This window comes from Stegostoma tigrinum, chromosome 26 (genome assembly GCF_030684315.1).
Source record: "Stegostoma tigrinum isolate sSteTig4 chromosome 26, sSteTig4.hap1, whole genome shotgun sequence".
Taxonomy (NCBI): Eukaryota; Metazoa; Chordata; class Chondrichthyes; order Orectolobiformes; family Stegostomatidae; genus Stegostoma; species Stegostoma tigrinum.
In genome coordinates, this window is record NC_081379.1 from 10138689 (window position 1) to 10155543 (window position 16855).

The 16855-nt window shown below is 45.2% G+C and overlaps 1 protein-coding gene across 3 annotated transcripts in view; it reads right to left on the minus strand.

The window, feature by feature from the left end:
- Window positions 1-2535: 2535 nt before the first annotated feature.
- Window positions 2536-16855, minus strand: part of slc7a4 (solute carrier family 7 member 4) — a 56030-nt gene continuing 41710 nt past the window's right edge. For all 3 annotated transcript variants that reach the window (XM_048556651.2, XM_048556649.2, XM_048556650.2), the window contains exon 5: window positions 2536-9346. In XM_048556651.2, coding sequence (XP_048412608.1) covers window positions 9156-9346 — 191 coding nt within the window. In that variant the 3' untranslated portion in view covers window positions 2536-9155. The remainder of the gene's footprint in view (window positions 9347-16855) is intronic.

The following is a 16855-nucleotide window of genomic DNA, read 5'->3' on the forward strand; positions in this document are numbered from 1 at the left end:
TCCTCCCACAGCCCAAAGATGTGCAGGCTAGGCACATTGTCCGTGCTAAGTTGCCCACAAGTTTCCAGAGTTGAGCAGGCTAGATGGGTTAGCCATGGAAAATGCAGAGTTACAGAGATGGAGTGGGTCTGGGCAAGATGCTGTCCAGAGTGTCAGTGTAGACTCCAGGGGCCAAATGACCTGGCTCCACACTGTAGCGATTCAATGATAAAACAGTAAGGTGGATTATTATCTGATTGGTGATAGATTGGGAAAACAGGAGGTGCAACAAGATCTGGGTGTCCTTGTACAGCAGTTACTGAAAGTAAGCATGCAGGGGCAGTGGGCGATGAAGAAAGGGAGAGGTTTTGAGTACAGGAGCAGGGAAGTCTTGCTGCAACTGTACAGAACCCTGATGAGACCACACCTGGAGTACTGGCTAGTCTTGGAAGGATGTTGTGATTGTGGTAGGAGTTCAAAAAGGATTTACCAGACTGATTCCTGATATGGCAGGACTGAAGTATGAAGAGAGATGTGGATTGTTTAGGACTATATTACTGCCAGAGAGAGTGGTGGATGCAGGTGCAGGTATGACGTTTTAAAGTCATTTCAACAAGTTCCTGAATAGGAAAGGTTTAGAGGGATATGAGCCAAGCGCAGGCCGATGGGATTACATTAGTTCAGGAACATGGTCAGCATGGACTAGTTGGACTGAAGGGTCTGCTTCCATGCTTCATGGCTCAATGACTCTATATTTATTGAGTTTAGAAGAAGACAAAGATCTCACAGAGACCTATAAAATTCTGTCAGGATTAGACAAGATAAATACAGGAAGGCTGCTGTCAATGACTAGGGAGTCCACAGCCAGGAATCACAGTCTAAGGGTAGGGGATAAGCCATTTTTGGAGTGAGATGAGGAGAAATTTCTTCATCCAGTCAGAAGTGAGCCCATAGAATTGTTTGCCACAGAAAGTGGTTGAAGCCAAGAACTGTTTTCAAGAATGAGTTAGATATAGTTCTCTTTAGCTAAAAGGATCAAAGGATATGGGGAGAAAGTGGGAACAGGAGACTGAGGTGGATGTCATATTGAATGGCAGGAGAGGCTTGAAGGATCAAATGGCCTTCTCATGGTCGTATCTTTCCAGGTTTCCTTCAGAACATATAAACCAGGAGCAGCAGAAGGCCATTTAGGCCCTCAAACCTGTTCCATCATTCAATGAGATCATAGCCACTCAGGTTGTGGCCTTAACTCTGCTTTCCTGCTTATCCCCATAACATTTGACTTTTGTCGTCAATCAATATATTCATTGTCCCAGCCTTTGCTGTTTGGTGGGAAGAGAATTCTAAACAGTAATGATCTTTTAAGAGAGGAAATTTATCCTCACCATATCATTAAACAGGAGACCTTTTAGTTTGAACTGTTTCCCCAGATGTAAATGTCCCATGTGGGGAAGCAAGTCCTGAAGTCTTCCCAGTTAAGGCTCCGCACAGCTTTATGTGTTGCAGTCCGATCATTTCTCATATTCTAAACTCCAATTAGAATATGCCCAACCTCCTCAATCTTACCTCATAAGACAACCCCTTCATCCCAGAAGTCAGCCCAGTGAACTCATGTGTAACCCTCCTTAATTAGGCTATCCAAAACTATAGTTAGCACTCGTGAAGCAGTCTGCATATCCCCTGGACTTTACTGGACAATTTATCTTGGCCAATCCAATTAACCTGCACATCATTGGAATGTCATCATCTCATCATCTGAATATAAAGAAGAGGAGGGGTGCATTGGGGAAGATGAAGAGGGAGTTTCCACAAGCTGTGAGATTGTAGCAGGACATGCCAGGGTTAACTAACCTCATCACATTTGTGCTCTAAAGGGAAAACCTTCCATTTATGCAATGCCTTGTTGCAGTGCTCCAAAAATGCCCACAACCAGCAAATTTCATTTGGTTCAGTCATTTTAAGCATGTCGCCAATCACCATAAAAGTGTAGCAGACAGCAGCGGTTATACATAAAGCCAACAAACAATGTTGGAAGAGGGAGAAACCTGAGATTTCTACAAGGGAACTTGGGAATTCCTGCCCTTACTCCAGGAGGAATCGAAGGAAACCCCATGGAAAAGCACAGATAATTGAGAAAAGGGGATTCACTTTCAGCTTGGCCGCTGCATGATAGGTGGACTGGCTGCCCACTTTCATGTGGAACCCTTCCAGATTTCTCTCATTGGAAGCAGTGTGTTGCACAATGTGTGCGTGATTCTCTCTACAACCAGGCAGCCAATGTGTGAGTGATTACTGCACCCTCCGTCTCATTATTTCATCCGAGGTATTTGGGCAGAGATTGTGGGAAGCTTGCAGAAACTCCCTCTCTATCTTCCCCCAATGCATCCCTTGTCTTCTTTATATTCAGATGATGAGATGATGACATTCCAATGATGTGCAAGTTAAGTGGATTGGCCATGCTAAGTTGTCCAGTAGAGTCCAGGGGATGCGCAAGCTGGGCGGATTATCCATGGGAAATGCAGGGATGAGGCAGTTTGGGGGGGGGTGGGGGGCGCTGTTCAGAAGGTTGGTGTAAACTCTTTCTTCACTGTCAGGATTCTACACAGACCACAAAAATACTGAGCGTCCCAGGTAGCAGCAATGAACTGACATGGCCACCTCAGGAGCATAGATAACATGACATCACCTGGCTATCTTTGAGGGTGAACTGTAAGCACATCTGGTTTACCTTTTAAAGCGCGGTGGTTTCATTGGCACGATTAATAAGTGGGAAAACAGCTTACTCAGGGTTTAGCTGTGGATGAGTGAGTGTTTGCAAAGCAACAAATGAAAACATTTGAGGGAAAATGCATTACTTCCAAGAAGTATTTGAAGGCTATGTGAAGGAAGCAATATTTTTGACAGAGATAGCAAGAACAGTGGATGCTGGACTCAGAGTCAATACAGTGGGGAGCTGGAGGAACGCAGCAGGTCAGGCAGCATCAGAGGAACAGGAAAGCTGACATTTCAGGTCAGGACCCTTCTTCAGAATATTTTTGACGTATTTTTATCCTGCTATCATCAGCACAATTTTGAGGAATACCAAAGCAAAGGGAAAGCAATCTTTATTCCCCTCTCATCCTCACATAGTATAAAAATTTGTTTCATTACATTCCCTTTACATTGGTCTTTCTTGCAAATTTTCCTATTAGAGTCATGGCTTAGTTGCAAGATCAAAAAAATAACTTCTGACTTTCCTTGGCAATAGTCAAGTTCTGCATCATTAAATGACAGATGTGCAAAGAACACAAGGATGATAAGGGGTTAATGTGAGGGGGCTCTGTGGAAAGCTCATCCCTTTCCTGGTTTGAACAGTGGTTTAGAGGGACACTGGGATCTGTCATGGGATGCAGCTAATACTTTGGGTATTGCTGCAATTTAATCTGCATGCGTTTAAGAGTTCATTCAGTTAAAAAGGAGATTTATTGCACCGAATTGCATGTCAGGCGGTATATCCATCTGTTACAGTACATAGTTTTGGTCACAGAAGGTTGCACAAGAACATAAAAAAAGGAGCAGGAGTCGGCCATCTGCCTGTTGAGCCTGCTGTGCCATTCAGTGAGATCATGGCTGAACTTTTGTGGACTCAGCTCCACTAACCCACCTTAATTCCTTTAATGCTCCAAAAACCTGTCTATATTTGTCTTAGAACCATTTATGAGATAGCCTCCACTGCTTCACTGGGCAGGGAATCCCACTGATTTGCAACCCTTTGGGTGAAGGAATTCAACCTCAACTCAGACCTAAATCTGCTTCCCCTTGTTTTGAGGCTATGCGTCCTAGTTCCAATTTCACCAGCCAGTAGAAACAACCTGCCTGCTTCTACATTATCTATTCCCTTCATAATTTTATGTGTTTCTGTAAGATCCCCCCTGCCCCTTTCTTCTAAATTCCAATGAGTACAGTGCCAGTCTACTCAATGTCTCCTCATAAGCCAATCCTTTCAACTCCAGAGTGCACCTCCTCTACACCCCATCCACTGCCAGTACATTCTTTCTCAAGTAAGGAGACCAAAGCTGTACACAGTACTCCAGGTGTGGCCTCACCAGCACCCAGTACAGCTGCGGCATAACCCTTCTGTTTTTAAACTCCATTCCTCCAATAATGAAGAAAAATATTCCATTTGGATTCTTATTTACCTGCTGCACACCTGCAAACTAACTTTTTGTGATTCATTGCATCCAGACTTTCCAACTCTACTGAGTACCTCCTGACTTTCCCAGCAGCAAGCCAGAAAAAGTGTGTGGCTAACAGGAGATGGTCACACAGGGAAGGTCAAGTGCTGTTAGCAATGGAAACTGATTCAGTTGCCTTTTATCAGCAATAAATGTGGAAGTTGTACGTGCAAGCCTTGATATTTTCACACAAGTGTTGAGGCCATAGGCCAGCTGAGGTTCATTGGTTCTAACATACTTACATGCAGGGCTGCGGCAACATTGAGAGATTTACTGTTTCTCGTGTGGCCAACATGGTTTCAGCTGGGTATGGGCAGTTGATTTGTTGCTTCCACTTAAAGGGGAGCCTGTCTTTTAAAGCTGCATCCTTTGGGAGTAACGATCATTTCAATGTCCAAGTTGTCCAACAGGACAGAATATGAGGGTTCTAATTAGATCAGACAAAGAGAGCTGATTTCCATTGGCTGGAGGCTCAGTAGCCAGGGGATAAAAGTGAAAACACAGAAAATAGGAGCAGAGTAGGCCATTCAGCCCTTCAAACCTGCTCCACCATTCAATACAAATACGGGTGATCATAGAGTCACAGAACTGTACAGCATGGAAATAGATCAATCGGGTCAACTTGTCCAAGTCGACCAGCATTTGGCCCATATCCCTCTAAACCCTACCTATTCAGATACCCATCTAGATGCCTTTTAAATGTTGTAACTGTACCAGCCTCCATCACTTCATCTGGCAGTTTGTTCCAGGCACACGCCGCCCTCTGTGTGAAAAAGTTACCCCCAGGTCCCTTTTACATCTTTCCTCTCTCACTTCAGACCTATGGTCTCGAGTTGTAGACTCCCGTACCGTGGGGAAAAGAACTTGGCTATTCATCCTATCCATGCCCCTCAAGATTTTACTAACCTCAATAAGATCACCTCTCAGCCTCAGATGGTCCACAGAAATTAGCCCCAGCCTATTCAGCCTCTCCCTGTAGCTCAAACCCTCCAACCCCAGCAACACCCTTGGATATCTTTTCTGCACCGTCTCAGGTTTCACCACATCCATACTATAGCAGGGAGACCAGAACTGAATGCAGTATTCCAGAAGTGGCCTAACCAATGTCCTGTACAGCTGCAACATGACCTCCCAACTGCTATACTCAATGCACTGACCAATAACAGCAAGGGTACCAAATGCTTTCTTCACATCCTTGTCTACCTGTGACTCTACCTTCATGTAACTGTGAACCTGTACTGCAAGGTCTCTTCATTTGACAACACTTGCCAGGACCTTACTATTATCACCCAATTCAATACACTGCTGCTACTTTCTCCCCATACCTTTTGATCCCTTTAGCCTTAAGAACTGTATCTAACTTCTTATTGACAATAAGGGACCTTTACTCTGTGTTTTTAAACTCTGACCCCTGGCTCCGGATTCCCTGATCAACCAGAATATTCTTCTTGCATTTATCCTGTCGAGTCCAGTCAGAATTGAATAGAGTTCTCTAAGATTCTACCCTCGCTTTTCCAAACTTTAGCTTCAAGGTAACTGTTTATTTAAAAAAAGATCAGGAAGGTGGAAAGAAGATGAGAACCTGTTTACTTACACAGTTAGTTCTTATGAGGTCAAACTCACCACATGATGCTCGAAACAGAATGGATTGTGACTTTTGAAGTAAAATTGATAAACAGTTGAAAAGGAACGAAAATTGAAAGGAAAGATCAGGGCAGTGAGGATGATTGTAAAGCTCTTTCCAGAAGATAGACCAAATACCCTCCTTCTGTGCTGTATCATTCTTTGTCAAAGGACTGCATGACATTGAAGATACACCTGTGTGCATAACTGGATCAGATGTGGCAAAGAAAGGAGTTCCTCTTTTGAGCCAGAAGGGTTTGGAATGTACAAGTCCAACTTCAGAAAATTTTAGCTGGAGAAATAAAATCACAAATGAACTTTTGCATCATATTATTTGGCTCCAGGTACTATTGGGATCATGCCCCTCTCAAAAAAGTGACCTATTTACACCTTGTCGCTTTCACCAACCTGATTACCTCATCCTAGAGATCAGAATGAACAACCCAATTGCCTAAAGGGAAGAGTTGTGCAGTGTAATGCCCATCCCCTGATTCCTCCATTTCTGGAAGTGAAATACTATTGAGCAGTGTTCGGATGCTGGGATGGGTCAATCAGTAAGCTGCGGCCGGAACTATGACTGAACTTTGTTAGATGGCAGGCTTAGAGACCACACTGTGAACTCACTAACCAGTTACAGATGATGTAAGCTTTCAAAATTAACAAAGAGACCACCGAGTCCAGGATACCAGTGGTATTTGTTTTTCTTTAATACTGGGCAATCAATCTATCGTCCCAGTTTTATGCCAAGGTCCAGGTGGATGCTCTCTCCCAAACCACCCCTGCCAGGTTCTTGATGAATGAGTTCAAAACATCCTTTGCTATCTGAAGCTGCCTTGAGATTTTTTTTATTGCCACTTTATAATTCATGTCATTGGCGCAATTTTCCAATTTTTAGGCAGAGTGTTAGGGGTGGGGTGTACGGACGGTATTACATGGTGGCTAACGCACCATCCCCTTCAGCCAACCACACCCCAATCAGTTCAGGAAGAGCTGATAGGATAGCATTGGCCTATCACAGGCCTCAACACTGACATCATAGGATTTCAGAAACTACCGGCCAACCAGGGGCCAATAGATTTGTGGTCCGAAAGGCTGCACATGGAAGCTTATCCCTCAGGGGCTCCAGTAGCTGAAAGGTAAGTGAATGTTTTTATTTTAACGTCTCCTCACAGGGCGGAGTGATGATCAGAGCAGTTTCAATGGGGTCACAGGATATTCGCTTGCAGCTCAGACATGCCTCTGACTGCCCCCAGATTGAGGCAAAGGGTGGCCATCCACCTACGATGTGCCAGGCAAGTTGGCCAGGTTTGCCGGTCACAGAAACTAACCCCCTCTCTGATGAAGGGTCAAGGCCCGAAACGTCAGCTTTTGTGCTCCTGAGATGCTGCTTGGCCTTCTGTGTTCATCCAGCTCCACACTTTGTTATCTTGGATTCTCCAGCATCTGCAGTTCCCATTATCTCTGATCACAATTTTAACCTCCTTTCTCATCTGCCAGGAAGGCTGGCAACCAGGTAGGTGGCAAACTGAAGCCATAAATTACCATTAATTAGTCGCTTAAAAGTGTTAATTGAAGGTTAATTGCTGAGGTGGCGAAAGTATCTCTTTGTGGTCAACTTGTCCAGTTTTTTCCCCTTTTTTACCATCTCTTTTGCCACCTCCAGAGAAGCAAATATGAATCTATTACTCGTGGAGAGCCCATGTTATTGCACATAATGTGGTTGTTAGGACGTGTGATAGAACCATCGAAGTAATTGGTTACTGGTGAAGCGTTGTTTCGGTTGGCTCCAAATTGACATCAGTATAAGAATTTCTTTCTCATTGCTACCTGAGAAACTGGAGCCAGTCACAAAAGCCGATGAGGATTTTCTTCTGAGTTACGGACACATTTAAAAATCCAACACACATTGCAAACAAGCTTTGGAAAGGCAAACAGATGTAGAACTCTACTCTTGGTAAGTCAGAGGACATGCTGCTTTATAAGGAGAGGAACACCACACAATGCAAAATATAATATAGCTGTACTGTTACTATGTAGTTTTGTGTTCCTTTAAAATTTCAAAGGCCAATACTGTTAAGTAAACATTGGGTGAACTCAAATAGAGAAGAATTAAGAGGCTATTGGTAATGTGTGGTTCGATCTATTTTTGAACTATTGCACATTATTAAATGTTAGAATACCATGGCTTAAGTGTGTTAGAGAGGAGTGAAATTGTGAAAGGTAGCTGACTGAATCCTGCGACAATGAATGGGAACTAATGTAAAGCAGGGGTAGATGTTCTGATGGCTGCAAGGACCTGAAAGGTGTGAAGGAAGAGGGGAGGGTGGGAGGGGGGAAAAAGAAGAGGGTCAATGAAGAGTCATAGAGAGGCAGTGGTGGCGGAGATTTGGGGAAGTGCAAAGGGAGAGAGGAATCACAAGAAGGCAAATGAAAGAGAGAGGACTGAGGAGTGGACAAGGAAGAGGAGGACCAGGAAGACCAGGAGTGCCAAAAAAAAGAGGAGAGGAGAAAGTGAAAAAGGTAGAGAAGGAGTGGGCATGGGGAGAGGTGAGGAAGCAGATCAGCCTAGAAGCGCAATGGCCAGTAAATTACCTCAACGTGGGATGAGCAGGGTGGAAAACTATAATGGGGAAACAGGGCAACAAATATAATTCTACATAATATCAACATTCTAACTGTGAATGGGGCATTAATGGAGTTGAGTTTGCCAACTGGACCATAGTGAAGATCAATCAAGACAGCAATGTTTCCTGGGCCACATCATTAGTAAAGGATTTGAAATCTCTGAACCTGCACAGGCTCATGTGACAGGTATTCGATATTTTTTGTACAATATACAATCCCCAGAACACGGAACCTTTTCTGAATATTTCTTACAGGGAGTATGTCACCCTTTAATATACAGCTATGGGGCCAGGGACATTGTTAGAAATTTTTAAAAATTTTTTTCACTCTTTCCCCTTCTCAACCAGATAACAAGATGCAGAAAAAAGAGTGATGTTTGCTCAATTGAATGAAATGAGGCAAAAAAAATCAGTGATTTATAGAGGATTTAGGCTCTACAATGACCCCCTTCTGTAGGCATGTCTAATGATATTCCTCACTCTGGTATGTAAATGGACATATTTTATCCCACCTACTTCAGAATGGGTAAAGAAAGCTCAGCTCAGTAGAGGTTGTGAAAGCTCATGGGTGAAACAAGAAAGGTGCCACACTTGATCTCCATCAACCTGGTGAAAATACTGTGGCGCAGCTCTGTCCAGCTTTGCCTGGAATAACATTGAAGCTTAGGAGAGTGGGAGAGGTCCTCCAGCAAAGCGCAATTGGCCAAGTCCGTGACTATCTACTTACTCCCGCTTCGGTCACGTCTGCCATGCCCATGTCCAGTGTGTCTGGCTGCACGGTTTGGACTGTTTCCACCAAGCTGCCACTAGGAAGGACAACATACCGAGCAACGACATTCCGAGGCTTCGGCTCCTTCAGATTCTCCTTGCTGTGCCAGATCCCATAACCAAAATAGATGAGAAAACCTTTCAAAAGATGAGAGCACGTTAGCAGCCTCCATATTTACCCTCACCAGTGGTACTCAATGACATTTTGCATTTACAGAACACTTTTAATTTAGTAAAATATCCACCACCCCACCCCATCCCTCCAGAGAGAGATCTTATGGCCATTATGGAGATGTGGTTACAAGTTGTAGGAGAAATCCTGATGTTGTTTGAACAAAATGTCTGCAGTTGAATGTATATTGTACAAGTTGCCCTGAGTGGAAAATAGTAAGGAGAAACTGTGGAGCTGCAGAAAGCACAGGCGGAATGTTCTAGAAAAAGGCGGGTCTGATTACCAAAATGGCTAGCACCCCGGTGCTTGAAGAAGACGATTGGAGGAAAGTAAAGAGGGTGGGAGCGGATATAAAAGTATGAGAATGTGAGACCTGGGGGTCAGGGGACAAGGAGGGACAGTAGGAATCAAAAGGAAAGGTGGAAGACATTGCCTGCTCATGTAACGTTTGAAGTTTGTCCAATAAAATTAATAACTAACCATCCCTCGTGGTCTTGTGTGTGCTTCGTAATGAAAATTTCGGACCCAACAATTCTGGCGCAACCTGCAGGATTGCAGTAGTACTGAAGAGGGAAAGTCCCGCCCGACCACTCATCCCTAAATTGGCACCCAGAGGTAAAGACTCCTCTCTTACAAAAGTCCTCGGGTGAAAGTGGCAGTCCAAAATCCCCTTGTCTGAACATAATCCTAATGCAAAAGTAATAATTAGAATTCTGACATCAGTGGCGATAGGTTTAAGCCCATCTACAGCTCTCTAGGAAAAGTCCATATCAGTTCAAACCATTCCCGAAGCGAACACCATGTCTGACCCTCAAAAACTTGTGACCATTAAGAAAGAATGGGCCCCACCCAGCATAAATGAAGATGAACTACTCCAAAGCCTAAAAGTGTATATTGAGCTGCAGTTCGATCGACTGACCACTTTTGTTAAGATTCAACAAAAGTATGGAATTTCCATGGGACAATGCTCCCTGGATGATAGAGAATGCAATTGGGGTAAAATTACGTGGGGCAGCACGGTGGCTCAGTGGTTAGCACTGCAGCCTCACAGTGCCAGGGACCCGGATTCGATTCCAGCCTCGGGCAACTGTCTGTGTGGAGTTTGCACATTCTCCCCGTGTCTGCGTGGGTTTCCTCCCACAGTTCAAAGATGTGCAGGCTAGGTGGATTGGCCGTGCTAAATTGTCCGTAGTGTTCAGGGGTGTGTGGGTTATAGGGGGATGGGTCTGGGTGGGATGCTTCAAGGTGCGGTGTGGATTTGTTGGGCCGAAGGGCCTGTTTCAACACTGTAGGGAATCTAATCTAATCTAATCTTAAAGATAAAGAATGTACTTGCTGGTCATGATGTGTCATGCAACAAATCTCACAGCAGCACAAAATTGTTAAAAGCCTAACCATGACTGCGAAATTAGTAATTTGAAAGACCAAGCGAAAGCTGCCTGCGCCGAAATTCCCATGCGAAGTCACCCTGTCCGTATCCAAGTGCCCCTCCTCCCACACAATCTTCAAATCAATCAGTCCCTAAGATTGCAGTTGAATAAAGGGAACTATGGAGCTATGAGGGAGGAGCTGGCCAAAGTTCAATGGTACAATACCCTATCAGGGATGGCAGTGGAACAACAATGGCAGGTATTTCTGGATATAATGCAGAAGGTGCAGGATCAGTTCATACCAAAGAGGAAGAAAGATCCTAAGGGGAGGCGGAGGCAGCCGTGGCTGACAAGGGAAGTTAAGGACTGTATAAAAATAAAAGAGAAGTATAACATAGCAAAGATGAGTGGGAAGCCGGAGGACTGGGGAGCTTTTTAAGAGCAACAGTGGATAACTAAAAAGGCAATACACAGAGAAAAAAATGAACTATGAAGGAAAACTGGCCAAAAATATAAAGGAGGATAGTAAAAGCTTTTTTAGGTATGTGAAAAGAAAAAAAATGGTTACAACTAAAACTGGGCCCTTGAAGCCAGAAACGGGTGAATTTATTATGGGGAACAAGGAAATGGCAGAAGAGTTGAATAGGTACTTTGGATCTGTCTTCACTAGGGAAGACACGAGCAATCTCCCAGATGCAATAGTGGCTGAAGGACCGAGGGTAATGGACGAACTGAAGGGTATTTATATTAGGCAGGAAATGGTGTTGGATAGACTGTTAGGTCTGAAGGCCGATAAGTCCCTGGGACCTGATGGTCTGCATCCCAGGGTACTTAAGGAGGTGGCTCTAGAAATTGTGGACACGTTGGTAATTATTTTCCAAGGTTCTATGGATTCAGGATCAGTTCCTGCGGATTAGAGGGTGGCAAATGTTGTCCCACTTTTCAAGAAAGGAGGGAGAGAGAAAACATGAAATTATAGACTGGTTAGCCTGACGTCAGTGGTGGGAAAGATGCTGGAGTCAATTATAAAAGATGAAATTAAGACTCATTTGGATAGCTGTAACAGAATAGGTCAGAGTCAGCATGGATTTATGAAGGGGAAATCATGCTTGACTAATCTTCTGGAATTTTTTGAGGATGTATCTATGAAGATGGATAAGGGAGAGCCAGTGGATGTAGTGTACCTGGGCTTTCAGAAAGCCTTTGATAAAGTCCCGCATAGAAGAATGTTGAACAAAATTAGGGCACATGGTATTGGGGGCAAAATACTGAGTTGGATTGAAAATTGGCTGGCTGACAGGAAGCAAAGAGTAGTGATAAACGGGTCCCTTTCAGAATGGCAGGCGGTGACCAGTGGGGTACCACAAGGTTCGGTGCTGGGACCGCAGCTGTCTACGATATATATTAATGATATCGCCGAAGGCATTAGAAGTAATATTAGCAAATTTGCTGATGACACATAGTTGGGTGGCAGTGTGAAATGTGAGGAGGATGTTATGAGAATACAGGGTGACTTGGACAGGCTAGGTGCGTGGACGGATGCACGGCAGATGCAGTTTAATGTGGATAAATGTGTGGTTATACACTTTGGTGGCAAGAACAGGAAGGCAGATTACTATCTCAATGGAGTCAAGTCAGGTAAAGGGGAAGCACAACAAGATCTAGGTGTTCTTGTACATCAGTCAATGAAAGCAAGCATGCAGGTACAGCAGGCAGTGAAGAAAGCTAATAGCATGCTGGCCTTCATCACAAGAGGAATTGAGTATAGGAGCAAAGAGGTCCTTCTGCAGCTGTACAGGGCCCTGGTGAGACCACACCTGGAGTACTGTGTGCAGTTTTGGTCTCCAAATTTGAGGAAGGACATTCTTGCTATTGAGGGAGTGCAGCGTAGGTTCACAAGGTCAATTCCCAGAACGGCGGGACTATCATACTTTGAAAGATTGGAGTGACTGGGCTTGTATACTCTTGAGTTTAGGAGGATGAGAGGGGATCTGATTGAGGCATATAAGATTATTAAGGGATTGGTCACTGTGGAGGCAGGAAGCATGTTTCCGCTGATGGGTGAGTCCAGGACCAGAGGACACAGTTTAAAAATAAGGGGTAGGCCATTTAGAACAGAGTTGAGGAAAAGCTTCTTCACCCAGAGAGTGGTGGATATATGGAATGCTCTGCCCCAGAAGGCAGTGGAGGCCAAGTCTCTGGATGCTTTTAAGAAAGAGATAGATAGAGCTCTTAAAGATAGAGGAATCAAGGGTTATGGGGATAAGGCAGGAACAGGATACTGATTGTGGATGATTAGTCATGATCATAATGAATGGTGGTGCTGGCTCGAAGGGCCGAATGGCCTACTCCAGCACCTATTGTCTATTCGGCCTTGATTTGAGACTGAAAGATATTGTTTCGATGATAGTGATTTGGATCACTAAGATAAACAACCACAAGCTTCTAGTCTAAGAACCATGCAAACTAGAAGTTAAAAGAAGGAAAAAACAGCTGATGAAGAGGGGAAAGTCACATACAAATGCGCCCAATAGGTAGAATACAAACCAGCCAATCCAACAGAGGTAGAAAGGTAGTCTAAGGAGCTCGCTCATCCCAAAAAGGAGGGTGTAAAGATGTGCAGCAAATTGGAAAAACGCAAAAATATATATAGTCTTCACCGCATGGATGGAGTACAAGTGTTGACCATTATGGCGGGAGGTAATACAGCTCGGAAATTATCTCGGAAGTTGACCAAAGAATTAGGAGATAATGGACGAGATCTGCACAGTGGATGGAAAGCGATCCAAAATTTTTTGAAAGACTACAGACCACTAAAACTGACTGGAGTAAAACAACATAATAAAATGTGAGGCTGGATGAACACAGCAGGCCAAGCAGCATCTCAGGAGCACAAAAGCTGACGTTTCGGGCCTAGACCCTTCATCAGAGAGGGGGATGGGGGGAGGGAACTGGAATAAATAGGGAGAGAGGGGGAGGCGGACCGAAGATGGAGAGCAAAGAAGATAGGTGGAGAGGGTGTAGGTGGGGAGGTAGGGAGGGGATAGGTCAGTCCAGGGAAGACGGACAGGTCAAGGAGGTGGGATGAGGTTAGTAGGTAGCTGGGGGTGCGGCTGGGGGTGGGAGGAAGGGATGGGTGAGAGGAAGAACCGGTTAGGGAGGCAGAGACAGGTTGGACTGGTTTTGGGATGCAGTGGGTGGGGGGGAGGAGCTGGGCTGGTTGTGTGGTGCAGTGGGGGGAGGGGATGAACTGGGCTGGTTTAGGGATGCAGTGGGGGAAGGGGAGATTTTGAAACTGGTGAAGTCCACATTGATACCATATGGCTGCAGGGTTCCCAGGCGGAATATGAGTTGCTGTTCCTGCAACCTTCGGGTGGCATCATTGTGGCAGTGCAGGAGGCCCATGATGGACATGTCATCAAGAGAATGGGAGGGGGAACCAGCCCAGCTCCTCCCCCCCACCCACTGCATCCCAAAACCAGTCCAACCTGTCTCTGCCTCCCTAACCGGTTCTTCCTCTCACCCATCCCTTCCTCCCACCCCCAGCCGCACCCCCAGCTACCTACTAACCTCATCCCACCTCCTTGACCTGTCCGTCTTCCCTGGACTGACCTATCCCCTCCCTACCTCCCCACCTACACCCTCTCCACCTATCTTCTTTGCTCTCCATCTTCGGTCCGCCTCCCCCTCTCTCCCTATTTATTCCAGTTCCCTCCCCCCATCCCCCTCTCTGATGAAGGGTCTAGGCCCGAAACGTCAGCTTTTGTGCTCCTGAGATGCTGCTTGGCCTGCTGTGTTCATCCAGCCTCACATTTTATTATCTTGGAATCTCCAGCATCTGCAGTTCCCATTATCTCTGGAGTAAAACAACAGCCTGTCAGCAGAGAGGCAATGAGGAATTGATTAACTACATGGAACGCTTTGTAGCAAGATGTATTGAACATTATAGACCGGCCGGTAACATTGGCAACACAGACCAATTCGACCAAGCTACTTTAGCAACCCTCAACTCCTCCTTTGTTGCAGGATTGAAACCTGAATTAGGCAAAATGCTCAAGATTATACATCCAGATTGGGAAATGAGTTGTGAATTGTTCAAAGAGATAGTACAGGACACTAATCAACTTGACTGTAATATGGAGTCTAAGAACTATGCAAACGATGGCAGCTGCATCGGGCAGTCTGCCCAGTACACAGCCCAGAAGATGTAAGGCTGAGAAGGGCACTGGGAAAAAATGTGTCACTTTAAGGAGAAGGCAACTTCCAGCAAATTGGCCCCCCAGGCAAAACTCAAACCCTTCAAACAGCCCACTGACAGAACCGATGTTACTGGTGTTTCCGAAACAACAGGAGGCTCTTCCAAATCTGGCAAAAAACTAGAACTGCCCACACCCCTCTTCTTAGCCCCTTCCTTAGCTGCCTTGGGAAAATGACTCATGTTTTAATGGGGGTGGGTGACAAGGAAATTGACTGTTTATTGGATACTGGAGCTGAGTTGATATGTTGACCTTTAACTGAGGGATGGGTCTACCAATGGATGAGGAACGTAGGACTGCAGTGGGAATAGGGGGAATAGGATGGTGTCTTAGGAAGACACAGCCATCAGCCTTATGTCTAGGGCCACACGAGATTCGAGCATCCTCATGGATGGGACCAGTACAACAGGCTCTATTGGGGATGGATGTTTTGACTCAAATAAGTTCATCTCTACACTTTGGGGATGGCCGCTTCACTTGGTCAATACTACACCTCAAGGAAGAGGAACAGCAAAGGATTGAAGCTATTGCGTTCTCTTAAAAATGGCTCTGGTCACCTTCACTGGAATCGCTCCACCATGTTCAAAATAATACCCCATTAGCCCTGCCTCCATTGCTGGTTTCCTACTAGATATATACCAATTGGAAGGACAGGGTGTACTGGTCGAGGTACATAGCATGCCCCTGTCTGGTTGGTTAGGAAACTAGATGGTGCCTGGTGTTGACCATCGACTATCAGAAAACCAACCAGTGCATTAAAAAACAGGTGCTTCTGGTAGCCAACCCATCCACTATTTTTAATTTCCTCTCCCCAGAATATAGATATTTTTTGCATCATAGATATGGCTAATGGATTCTGGTCTGTCCCTCTGGCCCCAGAAGTGCAACCTTGGCTTACCCTTGCAGTCCACCAACTGCGCTACACGAGGACACATTTGCCCCAGGGTTTTCACAGCAGCCCCACAATGTGCCATATAGCCCTCAGAATCATTTGTGGGAATTGCCTCCAATGGAATCCATGGTCATCTGACATGTGGACAATGTTTTGATAACATCGCGGACCGAGGAACAGCATTGGGAAGATTTGCGAGCCGTCCCCGATCATTTACACTGTTGTGGTCATAAAGCAATCTTATGGTGGCACAGACTGCCCAAGAGGAAGTGGTGGGACAGAAGGTCTTGGCAGGCAAACGAGAGTTGACACAAGACAGGACAGCAGCCGTTTGGACTGCTAAAGAACTCACTAGTGTCCGAGAACTAGGATCCTTTTTGGGGTTTTGCAATTTTAGCAGTAGCCGGATTGATAGTTGTACACAATTAGCCCAGCCATTGAATGATTGTCTTAAAGGAAAACATGAACCTAAAGACCCAATAGTGTTCTCTCCCAAACAATGATCTGCCTTTCAGAAATTAAAAACTGCCTTATGTTCTGCTCCAACTCAGGGAATCCCTGACAATGGAAAGCCATTTACTCTTTATGTACAGGAGAAAGTTGGTTACATGAAAGCCATCCTTACACAGGAGCATGTTGACAGACAGGAGACCCTTTGGTTATTATTCCACCCGGCTAGCTTCCGTGGAACTGGGGTAGGACAGTTGTCTGAGAGCAATGCAAGCCACATTTCGAGATGTTATAGCCACTGCCCCTATTGTGCTGGATTAAATTGTCAAGCGCCCCTCACAAGGTCCATGCTATGTGATCTATGAATCGCATTTCGCAGACAAATGCGGCCTGATGGACATGCTGGGCAGCCCTTTTTGCAACCCCTGGTCCATGCAAGCCCAGTTAATCACCTGCTGCGCGGGATCAAAAGGGGAGAGGTGCGGATGAGGCCAGCGAGAGTGACGA